At 45.3% G+C, this 14,131-nt stretch overlaps 1 protein-coding gene across 1 annotated transcript; it reads left to right on the top strand.

Annotated features, from left to right (window-relative positions):
• The first annotated feature begins 436 nt into the window (after nucleotides 1-436).
• Nucleotides 437-13,964, top strand: kcnk6 (potassium channel, subfamily K, member 6). Its single transcript, XM_088627683.1, has 3 exons — nucleotides 437-1,081; nucleotides 6,889-7,284; nucleotides 9,338-13,964. The coding sequence occupies exons 1-3, from the start codon at nucleotides 766-768 to the stop codon at nucleotides 9,565-9,567; spliced, it is 942 nt and encodes a 313-aa protein (XP_088483809.1). The 5' UTR covers nucleotides 437-765; the 3' UTR covers nucleotides 9,568-13,964.
• Nucleotides 13,965-14,131: the final 167 nt, after the last annotated feature.

Raw genomic sequence — 14,131 nt, 5'->3', positions numbered from 1 at the left:
CCTCTGAATCCACACCCCCCTGGAATTTCTCTTATTCGTCGTGATTCCTTAAACCTCGAATGAGTTTGGAATCAGGACAGAAAACGCTCATTCCTCAACTTTTTTTTTGAGTGAGATGCATGCTTTTTGAACCATAAACGTTGTTGTTGTTGTTGTTGTTGTTGTTGTTGTTAAAAAATACTTTTGTTTTGCCCACTTGGGTGTTGTAAATTCAATACACTAGATTAAACATTTTTAGTTACCTCTTGCGGTCTACGTTATGTTGAGCAAGCTACAGTATCAAACTCCCCATCTCCCCTCCCTGATGTCACAACAGCTAAATAAACGTTATTTCTCCGGTTTTTGACAAGTTGACCACTTTTTTATCACTCTTGCGTTTACAGAAAAGTGGGATTAGATAGCACACAGTAACTTAATGACTGCGTCGACTTCAGCTCGCGTTGTTTCTGACAGAACACAATTTAAAAGTGATAGGGGATGCGAATTGTCTCAGTAGGTTGCTACCTCTTTTAAAAGGGAACCCCCGCAAGTCGAATAATTCAGCTGTTTGTTAGCGCTGCTCACACGGATCCGCTTCCTGACAAGTCTTTAAGAGTGGGTGGGGGAAAGTTTCGTTTAAGGTGGAGTTGCTGAACTGCCCGGTAAACTGCTCAAAAAAAGAGCAAACAGGAGAGAGGGAGAGAGACGGAGGAGACGTAGCGCAGAAGAGGAATCCGTTGTTCGGAAGAAGAACGGAAAAAAACAGATTTTTGAGAAGCAAAAGCAATGTCTTCAGGTTACAGATCATGGGTCCTACTCCTGGTCTTTGTCCTGTTTTATTTCACTTTTCTGTTGCTGGGCGCTCTCGTCTTCTCGGCCATCGAGCGACCCGAAGAAGCGAGGTTGAAAAGCGAGCTCCGTTTGCTCAAGGCTCAGTTTCTGAACCAGAGCTGCGTCAACGCCACCTCTCTCGAAAACTTCTTAGACAAAGTTTTGACCGCTAACAAATACGGCGTCTCCATCCTTCAAAACTCTTCCGCCACCACAAACTGGGACTTCGCTTCGTCCCTGTTTTTCGCCAGCACACTTGTGACAACAGTGGGTAAGTGACAAAAACTGACGTTTTGTTTTTCTACGCGCTTCCTTTTAGTTTGTTTTTCGTGGCAGGATGTGTGTCTCGCATATTCCGGTGTGTTAAAAAAAAACAGTGATGAATACACTGGCATAATGAATTTCATGAATGCAGAAGCACAAAGAGGAAGATCAGATAACGCACTTCTTAAAAAGTTGCGACTTTGTTCATTGAACTCCCAACGGGTCAGTTTTCATGACCTGCAATGTATTTGAACTCCTTGTAATAAGTGTCCAAAATCCGGATTTAGAGGTCACGGACCGACCCAGTTATGATGTTGTCCCTCAGGAAAACTACATAGTCGATGTTTTGTGCATTTGTGCAGGCCGTAGGATTCAACTGTTATTCTGATGGGCTAGCGTCATCATTTACGCCACTACCTCCAATCTAGCAACCCCCGAAGTTGTGAGTATTCAAAGCACTTAAAGCAAGTCAAATAAGAGCCATTTGCCGTACGCTTGTAGAGCAATACTCGCTTCATTTCATGTTGAATGGGACACTAGTAATAAGTCAGTGGCTGCAGATGGACATATTTACATTGCTTAGAAAACGGTGTGGAAGCTCGCAAGGAATCGATCTGCATTAATGACAGGCTTTCCTGTAATAAAGGTATTCGCGAAGCCCCTCTGTATCTTTGACTTAGAGGTTGTGTGTTGGTTTTCGAAATTCACCCTGATTATCGGTATCTTTTTTTTCCCCATGATTTTCGCATTCCTGAACTGTAGTAATTGTAGAATCCAGGAGGAATTTCTGGAAACTTGGCGCTTTGCTTTAATTACGTCTGGAATAAATTAGAGCAGCCGTCTGCATCCTCGTTACCCGGAGAGCCACAATCCTGCAGGCTTTTGTAGGCGTTCAGTGATCACGGATCAGAAAAGCCTTTAGTTAAGGAGGCGTTAAACGAATTGATCTAGTTAAGTTTATAACTGCTCATCTGGCTCTCTAGGACTAGAGTTGCGGATTAGATTGAGGTCCCCTGAAATGAACCTTCATTTCTCCTCGCTCCTCTGATCTCTTACTAGTACATCATGAAAAACTAACAATACAAGAGGGTGAAATACCGCATTTTGTTAGGCTCTCCCGAATTCTTCCCAAATAACAGCTCTCCATATAGCAGGGCGGCCCCACTCTGGTCCTCGCAGGCTTTAAGACTGTCCTTTAATTCTCCAGCTTCTCCGGCAGAGGAAAGGCGTACTGACCCAGTGAAGCAAGTAATGAGTTCGGTTAATGGTCATTCAGGGCTCGGGCGGAAGGAAACCCAGAAGTTTGGCCCTCCAGGACTGGAGGTGTGGACGTCTGGCAAATGGGGGAGAAAAATGGAATTCAAGACTGTGCTGGATCTGTGGGACTGGTCTGAAGCATGACTGAACCTCTGAACCATTCCAGGGATGGTTTGTGCGAGAAACGCAATGCTTATTTTTGAGTATTAAATGCTGAATCGTGCAGCATAATCACAGTATCCACTGCAGTGCTGTAGAGCAAGAGTGTGAATGTCCTGTGGGACCGTATACAGGCACTTACTCATTGGAGCATCAGCCACCCCTTTTCCTTTATTTTTTGTTTGTTTAGTATAAGCACCGTATTTCAGTGTATGCCTAATAATCACAGACGGTAACACTAAATACGCTTGTCCGTATTTTCCATCAAGTATTTAGTAGATAATTGTGGACATCTGGCTTATAACGTGAGTTGTGTGCGAAGCCCTTGTAGAAGTTGGTCTGTGAATAGCCACAGTGCCCAGGAACACAACACACAGCAGTAATCGGGATTCTCCAGCAGGCAGCCCAGGACACACCCAGCATTTAGAAGAGGTTGTAGTCTCCTGCCCTCCCCTCTGTTTGCTGGGAGGAGTGAGGTCTGGAGTGTGATCAGCACAGAGTACGTGGCCCCTGATCACTGTGCTTCTGCACGTAAAGAAACAAAACATGGTGGAGATGGGGAAGAAGACAGGGACTTCTGCATGACGGAAGAGCCCTTAACTGGACCGGCTGGCCCCAGCTCTCCCGTGCTGCTGGACCGGGCCCTGCTGTGGGCAGGACATGCCTGTTAGTGATCTTCACGCTTGCCTGCGACTGCGGCACTGTTTCGGGTGGAGTTTTTTTTTAGACTAGTTTTAATGTCCCTGCTGTTTTTTCTCTCAGCATTGTTGTGTGCAAGAAAAACTCGAATTACCATAAAGTCACGTACACCCAGAATTGCTAAATTTCCCTACTAGATTTAGTTGATGCAGAATAAGCATTCACCGTGATGAACTGGGGGCACCTGCTATTTTTCTACAGCTGTGCGGCTGTGGAAGTCTTGCAGGTGTTGTTAACTTCATGTGATGGCAGCGTTCCTGTCTTGTAAACATACCTTGTCAGATTGCGGAAACAAAAACGCTCTGTAAAGCGCTTTGAGAAGCCGCCTATATAAAATAGTTTATTATTATTAACCCTGGGCCTTGTGCTCAACACTGGGATGGGAGCCCTCCAGTAAGTTTGCTTGGCTGCTGTGAGCAGTGTTGGGTGGACCAGTAGGTGGCGCTCTTCCTGCTGGACTAGAATTTCCAAACCACATCCTCCACATTCCGACGGGTAATGCCATGTGGTAGCTGGCGCTCCTCTGCAGATGAGATGTTAAAATCACTGCTTGGCTGTTAAAGACCCTTTGGCTCTGCTCATACTCGTGGGAATCATTTCCGCTTGTTGCTGTAGCGATCTGGACTCCCTAAAATTCCCCTGTAATTCAACTGTCAAGGCAGTTTCTCACCTCTTCACCTGTTTCGCTGTGCAGTGGGGTGCTGTAGAAGAGGTGGAGTCTCCTCCTCCTCTGTGCAAAGTGCTCTGGGATTCTTTGGGATTTGTTTTTCCCCCCACTAAGCAGCGTCTGTCTTCAGTTGTAAAACACTTGCTGTCCCAGAAGGCCGAGCGCCCTGCGTAGGTGAAAATGCTGACTGGTAACTGCTCGGGGAAACCGCAGAGTGGGTTTTGGTGTCTTGGTCTGAAATCTGCATGCCAAGACCCCCAGTCCTTCAGCAAACTGAAATGGACCAAAAAGAAGAGCCAGCTGCTGTTCTGGCACTGCGTGGATACCAGCTGGCTCGGCAGAAATAAAACTCCATTTCCTAACAGTGAGAAGAACACTTGTTGTTGTGCAGAAGCATCCTATTCCAACCCTTGGCCGAAAAGTGCCCTTGTGGTTTCTGCTGCCTTTGAGAGAGCTGCTGGCGTTTGACAGGTCAGATGCTGACTTGATCAGGCCGTTTCATCCAATTTATTGCATCTTATTAAAGTCTTGTATTTCGGAAGTGGCGTTCATGCCTGTGTAGCGTACACTTCTTTTTTCTTTCAATGTCTCAATGTAAGCTCACATATTTATCTAAACAAGTGAGTAAAATGGATTTTTCTTGGTGGCTATGTTGCTATGGAGTAAATGTTTAAACCCTCTTGTTAATGTATTCCAGATGTAAACGAAACAGTCACACTGCTGTACTAAGGAGATCTGATCACACGCTTTACGTAATGTTTTGCCTGTTTGTAGCTAGGGTTTTGTTCCCAGAAGTGGATGTTTTTCAGCCTTGTTGGAGTTGTTTGTTTGAGGTTATCTGTGTCTTGCTCAGGCCTTGAGCAATATAAGAAACCAGGACGTGAGACAAACACTTATGTGTTTGTGTCTCCTCTGTTTTGTGCATTGTCCAGATTTAAAGGCGGCGCATTTTAATGATACATTTTTGATAAATTGGGTTTCTTCTTGTTGGCTCGAGAAGCTCCAGAGCTGTTCGTGTTTGGAACACGTCACTGTAATCATCAATAAAGTGACCACTGGCCAAAATATTAGAAACTCTAAGAGAAGTGAATGGAATCTTGAGATTATCATGGTCTTCCCTAACCAACCGGATAAAATCTCCTTTGGAAACACAAGTGCTCTACATCATCATAAGCCCTTCAATAAAAGCAAGTTTAATTTTATTTATCTTGCATGTAAATTCCTGCTGTATATGTGACTGCAGCCTGGTTAGAAGGTGGTCATGCTGGAAGAATGGGACAAGACTGTGGACATTTGTGGGAGCATGCAGTCATCCGTGTGCTGTTCCAGCTGTCCCTCTTTGCCGTTCCTAATATTTTGGCCAGTGTTAGTGCAAGCTGCCCGCTCCTGGGAGGTCACCCAAAGGGTTACTCTAGCTGCAGATGTATTTTAAGACTACACAGTAATTTCTCTCAGTACCATAAAACCCTAAGGAGGGGACTTGCCATCAGCTGAAGTTCTGCACAGAACAAGCTTTGTTCTCCAGCTCCCTGTGTGGCAGACTGGGAGCAGAAGTGGAGGGTGGAGGAGGGGGGGGGATGTGGTGGGGGGGCTTGTACAGTCACACAAGATCTTTTGGATTATATAATGGATGTTATTTTACAGCAGGGAGAATGGTCTTTGTAACTGGACTGTAAGAGGGTAGTTCTCTAAACTGTGCTCAGGGTTTCCTCTTTCCCAAATCGCATGACGTTCCTGTAGTGCGTGGCCCTAATGTAGTAAAATTGACAACCACGACATCCAGAAGGTTGTAGCTGTGGTAGAATACAAAGCACACAATGGAGCACACACAAACACATCCATGAGGAGCCTGACGCATATGGTCACTAGGAAGGCTGACCTACAGTATAGGAAAATGAGGGACTAATGTGGCTACTTTTGAAAAAGTTGTTTGATTTGGTCTTGGTTCAGTCCCTGATTCGGGAATGTCGGACATGAGGTTTATAATAATAATATAATAAACTTTATTTTATATAGCACCTTTTAAAGGTACCTTCTCAAAGCACTTCACAGAATGATCGACAGCAATAAATAAGAAGAATACAACAATAAATAAGAAGAATACACAAGATAAAACACAATTACAGTACACAGAGGAGACTGTGGATGGTGGTACTAAGTATAGTAGGAGCAGAGGGGTAAAGAAGGGAACCAGTTAAGTAATACCTCTTCTAAAGAAGAAGGTTTTGAGTCTGGATTTGAAGGAGTTTAGAGAAGGTGACTCTCTGATGTCCTTTGAGAGAGAGTTCCAGAGCTTGGGGGCATAACAGGAGAAGGCCCTGTCACCCATAGAATGTAGACGGGCTTGGGGAACTGTTAGGAGACCAGAATTAGAAGGCAAAGGTTGCAAGGTGGGGAGTAGGGCGATAATAGCTCAGACAGCATGAGGATTTTAAAGTCCACACGCAATTTGACTGGAAGCCAGTGCAAGGACTCCAGGATAGGAGTAATGTGAACACTTGCAGTAGACCTGGTCAGGCTTCTGGCTGCTGAATTTTGGACGTACTGCAGTTTGTTCAATGTAGATTTGGATACCCCAGCGAGTAGAGCATTACAGTAGTCAATTCGGGAGAACACAAATGTGTTCATCAGCTTTTCAGCCACAGTTAGTGATAACATAGGGCGTAGTCTAGCGATATTTCTGAGGTGTTTTGACAATATGCTGCGCATGTGGGTCGAATGTTAAACCAGAATCTAATATCACCCCAATATTTGACTCAAGCTCAAGTGCAGAACCATCTACAGATCGGGTTACAGCATTGGCGTTACAGAGTTGATGGGGGGTGCCAATAAGCATGACTTTAGTCTTGTCACAGTTAAGATGAAGGATATTTTGAGTCATCCACGTTTGTCAGAGATGCAATTAGACAGAATAGAGACCGCCGCGTCAGTGTCAGGTTTGGTATGGTGTATGGTTTATGTCGTCCTGTCTGCGGTGTCCTGAAGCCTGGCCGCTGACCCGCGGGTGGTGTGCCCTCTCTTGTTGCATGCAGGCTATGGGCACACCACGCCCCTCTCGGATGGCGGCAAGGCCTTCTCCATTGTGTTCGCCCTCCTCGGCGTGCCCTTCACCATGCTGGTGCTGACCGCCAGCGTGCAGCGGCTCATGCACCTCCTGACCTACCGCCCCGTGGGGGCGTGCCAGCGCAGGGCCGGGCTGGAGCAGAAGACGGCCGCCCTGCTCCACTTCGCCGTCATGCTGCTGCTGGTCGTGGTCTGCTTCTTCGCTGTCCCGGCGGCCATCTTCACCACCATTGAGGGGAACTGGACCTACCTGGACTCCTTTTACTTCTGCTTCATCTCCCTCTGCACCATCGGCCTGGGAGACTATGTGCCCGGGGAACAGCCCGGGCAGAGGCTGCAATCCCTCTACAAGATCCTGGTCATGGGTGAGTCGGCCGCCGTGTGATTCTGGTTAAATGATGACACTGCAGTCTTTCTCTAGGGAGCTGGGCTGCAGACTGTTATGAAGCCTGATTTGTGTCACCGAATCCCAATTTTGAATTGACTTGTCATTGAGTCCCGTTGAATCTGGATGATTCGACTCCAGTGTTATCTACACTGGTCCCTCTAAAAACAAAAACCCTGGAACCCTGGGATCTCCTCACTGGGGTCAGTCTGGGAGGTCAGAAGAATCTTGAAGTCCATGAATCATGACCGTAGCTATCGCACAGGACTTGCTGTGGAATTGCTCCAAACTCGTTCACTGTAGCCGGGGGTGAGCTGGCTCCACAGTGACCCGTCCTGTCTGTCTGCCAGCGTTGCTTCACATGTCTCAGTGGCTGCCAGCTCAGAAGGAGGTTATTTGCCTTCTTGTGGGATTATCCAGCACGAACACGCTGTGCTCTTGAACGCTGCAGGTCAGCTGCATTATAATCTTAAGTCTCTGCTTTTTTTTTTAAGCAGAAGAGCCACGAGTTGGATTTTGTTTTCTACTGGGAGCGCTGTGTGAACAAGGGCATTTTTGCAACCGCGATAGGATTGAGCAGAGATGTGAGGGTTTTGGCTCAAGCACCTGCAACTAAAACCTTTGCATAAAATAAAAAAAGGGCATATTTCCATTGTACTGTTTCTGCACCTGTGTGACAGGCGTGACTAACTACCGAGCCACTGAAACATTTACATGAAAGGTCTAGGATTACGCAGTGCCAAAAATTCAACATGGAAATTGTACCTGAAAAAAAAAATGGGGCCAATATCATATATTACTCAGACAGCCAACAAAACGGTTTTCTAAACGGGAATATACAAAATTGATATTTTGGATTTTGATCAAAATTCCGAATGGAAGCCGTTTTTGAATCTCAAGATTTGTATTCACTGGACAGGAATTTCACTTGGAGCTTGTTGCATTTTAGGACTGAGGGATATGCTCAAGCAGACAACAGAGCTTTTAGTTTTCTAAAAACATCTTTAGGGACTTTTTTCACATCCCACTTCAGTCGCAGCTCAGTGCAGAACTGTTGCTCGATAATTTCTGGGTCTGTAATGCTGACACGTAATGCTATACGTTTCCTTAGAATTCTCTCATGGTAAAGCCCCTGTGAATGTCTAATATAGGGTGTTAAATTATAGACTATTTTAGGTATTACTATTTCACTTCCTCATTCTGTTTCTGGTCTTAGTCCTTGTTGCAGCTGAAGTGGCCAAGTAAAGCTTTTGATCTTGCATTACGTGTTACTTGTTTTCCGATATTAATCTGTAGAACGATTACGATGGGGCAGTTTCTCCTGTTATTGTAAGTTGCTTAAGCAGATTTGCTGCCCTGAAGTTTAAACAACAGTTCATTTGTATTTTTGACCAGCAAAAATCGAGCTTAAAACCCTCTAACCGCAGGCATGGTGCTTCTGTACTGAGCATCTAAAGACACAGGCACTCTGCATGAATATCGATGACATTGTGGTGAATGAATCTTCCTGGGATAAGGGAATGTACACTGAAGCAGTAAGTGGCTTTAGCAATAGATAGTGCCCTTGACTGGTGAAGCATTTTCAAATCGGTGCCCCACTATAGTGACCGAGGGCACGGTGTTGTAGGAGAGGCTGTACTTCAGATGAGATGCCAAACCCATGTCCTGTCTCCTTGTTGATGAATGATCCCATGGCAGTGTTCACGAGTAGCTCTAGTTAAATGCCTCTCTGGGCTTGTACATTCTGGCCTCTCTAAAGTTACCCTTTACTTCACCAGCTGAGTTAATTTCTCCCCTCATTTCATTTCCGCTTGTTGCTATAGCGATCTCTGCTGTGCAGCGGGGCTGCGAGTGTGTAATGATGCACGTTGCCCAGGTGGTGCTGTGCTGCAGTGGTGAATGAAGTGCAGGAGATTTGTTTATCCCTGTTGGGAAACGGCTCACTCTGCAGCAAACGCAGTGTGAGGGCAGATAGCTCGCCAGCGTATTCAGCTGTGGGGTGAACATCATCCCCGTTGCCTGTGTGTCCACAGTTTACCTCTTCCTGGGCCTGATGGGGATGTTCCTGGTCCTGCGCTCCTTCCACAAACTGGCTGACCTCCACGGACTCACTGCTTTCTTCCACCTGCCTCACTGCGAGGAAGAGGAGGAGGACGAGGAGTCCATCATTACCTCCAGCCAGGAGAGCCACAGCAGCGTTGACAAGTCGCGCAGTCCGCTGGACCCTGGCTCCCAGGTCTCTTACAGCTCCATCAACAGATAGCTCCCTCCTGCCCCTCCCTCGGCTCTCCGCTCGCTGGACACCCAGACCCCAGGATTGTACTCTTCAGACATTCTTCTGCTCCGGTGTGAAAAGACACAAGCATAAACTGAACCCACCAGATGTGATGGTTTTCATTTTAAAGCCCTGTGGCTGTTGAAATGTTTTTTAAAATCGTTGTGCTTGTTTCTTTTTGCTTTCCCCTCCATTAACATGTTGCTGACTCCAAAAACTCAGCAGTGCCTCTGAAAAGTGTGCGATTGCCCTGGATCTGTTTGTGTATTTGTAGTCTCATGGTACAGTTGAACGGTGGCAGTATACTGAGCTTTCTCAGCTCACGGGAGGAACGCAATGTTTGCACCTTATCAGGATTTGTTGCTTTTGCCTGCACCCTATGTCTCCGTTTCATAGTCATTTAGTTTCATCAGTGTGAATTGTTGTGTCGCCCAAGACCACCGAAAGATCAAAGCTTCCGCTTAGTGCCCATCATTCATGAATGTTTTTACATCTGAAACAGACCAGGACCCCTGAACGTGGCTCTGTATAGGAACAAGAGTGTGATCCATCAGTTTGATTTTACTTCAAACTTACTTAATTGTTTTGAGGAGGTTCATTTGTCCGGAGAAATCTTACTGGACTGGAGCTTGTAATCAGCAGCACTGTAGTCCAGTGTAAGTAAGGAAGATGGTCTGGAGGTGTAAATCCTAATACTCTTTGACCTACAGTGATGGTTTGCACAATTAATGCACAAATGTCAAGGCTGTGGCACAACAGTGCATGATGGGTAGCTAAGCCCAGTGTGTGAAACTGGAAGGGCCAGAAACCCTGCTCCTTAGGCCTCATTGCATCTGAGCTCTTTACTTAAATGAACTCAACTTTGCTTAGTTTTTGTAATAGTTTTCAGCTTCTGCCAAAATTGTCACTCCTGATTTACTTATTGGTGTTCGTTTTAGGTCATTTAGTGATTCTGAAGATTAAAACTGTAAGCGGCATGTAATTAGATTAGAGTTTAGGGATAATTAACTGACAGTGAGTTACGGCACTAAAGAGGATGGTGGAATTCTTTGTTTTGTATGTGGAAATCCACAGAAAACGGTGCAGCTGCAACTGTGACCTTCCACTGTGTTATTCACGTGAATATTGGTGTTCTGAAAAGATGTGAACGATCACGTATCGTTTTGTTGGAAAGCTGTTACCAGGAGTGTCTGCTGTGTGGGTTTTCACACGGTGAAACAAAAAACAGTCCACTTGCACTTCAGTGGCGACTCCGAATTGGGTTCTGGCCTCCTTCCGGACCTGTTTCCTCTAAGGCATCTCCGCTGTCCTCTCTCTAATGAGTTAGTCCATTCTGTTTGCTGTGGTCAGTGACATTTTGACCTCCATGTCAAAGAGTCTGCATTCTCGGTGCCAGGGGTCAGTCAGGAGAAGCAGACCAGATGGGAAGAATGGAGACTATTTGCTACAGGGGTGTTAATATTAACATTTCGTGCAGTTTAAGGACCTGCTGACTCTTGAGTGCTGTTTAACCATCTATCAGCACCACCACACTGATCCCAATCCGACACGATGACCCTCTGACCTGCAGTGCTCAAAATGTCCAGGGCTCTGGGACTCTGTCCAGGGCTCTGAAAACCAGAAGTCTCTTGGCGCACAGCTCCAGTGCGGAGAGTCGTTTCCAGAAGCTCATGCTTGGTCTGTAGGTCCATTGTCCATTGCAGACTAGATCTTCACTTGTACTCTTTGTAAATGGAGACTTGCCGATTTGGGGTTGATCTGCAGGGTGAGGAATGGATTCAAACCCAACTGTAGTTGAAACATGACTGTAAAGCTCTTTCTAAACCTGTGTGAAGTATAAACTCACCTGTGTGTGGAAGAGCGGCGCTCAGAGCAGTGAGACGAGCTGTGTGAGTTGTACACGGTCCTCGGTGCTGTTCTTTTTCTGTTGTTTTTTTCAAAATTAGAGTGTTTTTCTGGTAATGTTGCAATTATTATATTATTCATTTTTGATAACGTATTGATGAAGCTACCTGTAGGAAAAAACAGAACTGTATTCCTCGCGGTCCTACCTCACGACAAGCTCGATCCTCCCTGGCTCTCTGCCGTGTGTTTGACATGGAGTTGATGCTGCTCAGGATCCCATTGGCTTTTATTAGCTGCAGCGATCCGCACGCAGTGGAATAATCGCTGCCTTGGGTCAGCGTGTCCATACAGATTTACCTCGTGATCTCCTGCTCTGGTCCTGAAAGGTGGGTTTTTAATTCCATCTGACCTCAAATAGCTGTCATTCTCTTTTGTCATAGTTGCACCGGTTTCCAAGCTGTTTAGATGCTGGTGCTGTAGAGAGACCAGTACTGGGGACCCCTGCCCAACAGGAGGAAATGACTAATAAGGCGAATGGGAATCCAGTGATGGGCTCTTTGGGGTGGAAGCCGTAGAGGCAGTTGCCTGAGCCCTGTAGTCCAGGTGTTGCTGGTTTGAGTCTAGTCTGCGATGCAGATGTGTCATCGGGACAGGCGAAGATCGGGGGCGTGCCCTGCGTCATCAGTGGGAGCTGCCTCTCTCCTGATCCCAGCTGGCTCTGAGCAGAGCTGTGAAACCGTACCGGCGAGTCCAAGCGTAGGGGGCTTTAGAAACAGTGTGATTAAACTTGTCATCTCCAAGAAGCAGGAGGACTTGTATAAAACCTCTGTTACAAGTACTTTACTGTAGTTTTACCATGTCATCGGGTATTTTAACCCCCTTTTTTGCTGAGGACCTTTGAGGAGTTAAAATTTGCTCTCTTGCTTGTTGCTGTCCATCCCAGTTAGTGTGCAATAGGTCATTTTGCTTGACAGGTTGGAGGAACTGAATGTGGGTTTTTATCAGAGTGCCCCATTGAGCAATCACGAATCCTGAAATCACAGGAATGTTTTGGGGCTTGTGTGCTGTGACGACAGGTAGCTTAATGTACTCCAGACTGGAATACAGTACTTGGAAGCTGGTAGTAGAAAAATGATACATACTGTAGTGTACTAACAAATTCAGTGGATCCCAAACCTTGAATCCTTCCTTTTTATTGTGCCTCAATTTCATCATAGTTAACTTGAGTGGAGGCACACTTTAAATTGTCTGGTTGTTATATTTCACTTTTGTCCCTGTAAACCTCAAAATAGAAGAGAATTTGCACATTTTTTACCCTCTTGTTTACATGAAATCAATGACAGACCAGAACTGTATTTTTCCACCTCTTCAGAGGTTTTACAATTTTTTTTTCCCCACTTGTGAATGCTTGTTCAGCACCTTGATCAAATATGCTGATAGAAATGAGGGCATAGAGTTGTTCCTGTGGATTAAAGTGGATGTGTAGAGAAAGGGCGCGTTCACAGAAGTCTGTGCATCTGAAAGTTGTGTGCGACACGGCGATGGCCTGTATACAACAACCAATGGGAGAAAGGGAAAATTTCACAATGTTTCCACAGCGGTTAAACTGCGGAGAAAGAGTCCGTGGTAACACAACCATGTAACGTGTATCAAACAAATAAAAGGTTAAATGCACACGTTCTGCAAACAGCACTGAGACGCTGCCCTTTCCTGACTTTGGTTTAGAATAGCATAAGAGGCAGAACCAGGAGGAGCCTGAAGCAGTCGCTTGTATTGCAGTTTTTTGCTTTTCTGGGCATGTGATCCTCAAACTTTTGATTTGGTGTTCTGGGTACTTCGTGTTCACTGGGGGAGGGGGGCCGAGGGGGGGTATTCCAGTCGGAGCACTGCCAAAGCATTGCTGCTTTAGACCAGCTGAACCTCAGTTCGAATTGTGTCCAGGCGGCAGTGCCCTTAAATGGCTTTCATATCGGTTTCAGTGCAATAATGAAGCAGACCAGGTTAGGGCATCGCTTTGCGCAAGTTTTATACGTTTAGCGACGCTTTTTATTAGCGTGGGCATGTCGACATTTTCTCTTTCTCGAGAGTTGAGATGAGGCAACAGTGGAACTTTGTTGGCTCAGTTCAGGTTGGTACCAGTTGAAGTCTGTGATTTTTTTTGGAAGAGAATTGTATCATTGTTGCTGTAAAACCTAGGTTACTGTTCTTTAATGTACAGTGACCAACTGTAACTGTGGGCAATAAATAAGGTGACCTGAAGCAAGTTTTAAGTTTTGATACCCAAAGGAAACATTTTTAAAGCTCTTCTGGAGTTCAGTTTTCCCTTCTGGAGCAACAGTACTGCCCTTTTAAACTCTATGCATCAATTGTTTGGAATACCTGTAAACTCATCTGATATCGTCTTGAATTGGTTGTAAACTTCTTTTTAGTACTATTAGTTACAGTATTTTGTTTTTATGCATTATTGTTTTGTGGTTTTGTCTGTATCCTCATTAAGGGATACCGCAGTGTTTAAACAATAAACATTTTAATTCCTTCTGCTCTTGCGTCTGTGGTGGTTGTTCAAGCATTATTATATTCAACCATTAAATTGCTGGCTGTTGATCTACTGTGGAACAGTCATCTCACAAAACATCTTGTTGGAATTAGTATTTTTATATAAATCAGAGCACTAAGAAAATGAAAAGTTTTTTGCTTTTGATTAAAT

This window comes from Lepisosteus platostomus, chromosome 4 (genome assembly GCF_059453375.1).
Source record: "Lepisosteus platostomus isolate fLepPlt1 chromosome 4, fLepPlt1.hap1, whole genome shotgun sequence".
NCBI classification, from domain to species: Eukaryota; Metazoa; Chordata; class Actinopteri; order Semionotiformes; family Lepisosteidae; genus Lepisosteus; species Lepisosteus platostomus.
The sequence above is the reverse complement of the archived record's forward strand: the minus strand, read 5'-3'. Positions and strand labels throughout refer to the sequence as shown.

Coding starts and splice junctions, on each gene's coding strand:
- kcnk6 (XM_088627683.1), top strand. CDS start 766: ATGTCTTCAGGTTACAGATCATGGGTCCTACTCCTGGTCTTTGTCCTG. Junction 1,082..6,888: donor CACACTTGTGACAACAGTGG/GTAAGTGACAAA, acceptor TGTTGCATGCAG/GCTATGGGCACACCACGCCC. Junction 7,285..9,337: donor CTACAAGATCCTGGTCATGG/GTGAGTCGGCCG, acceptor GTGTGTCCACAG/TTTACCTCTTCCTGGGCCTG.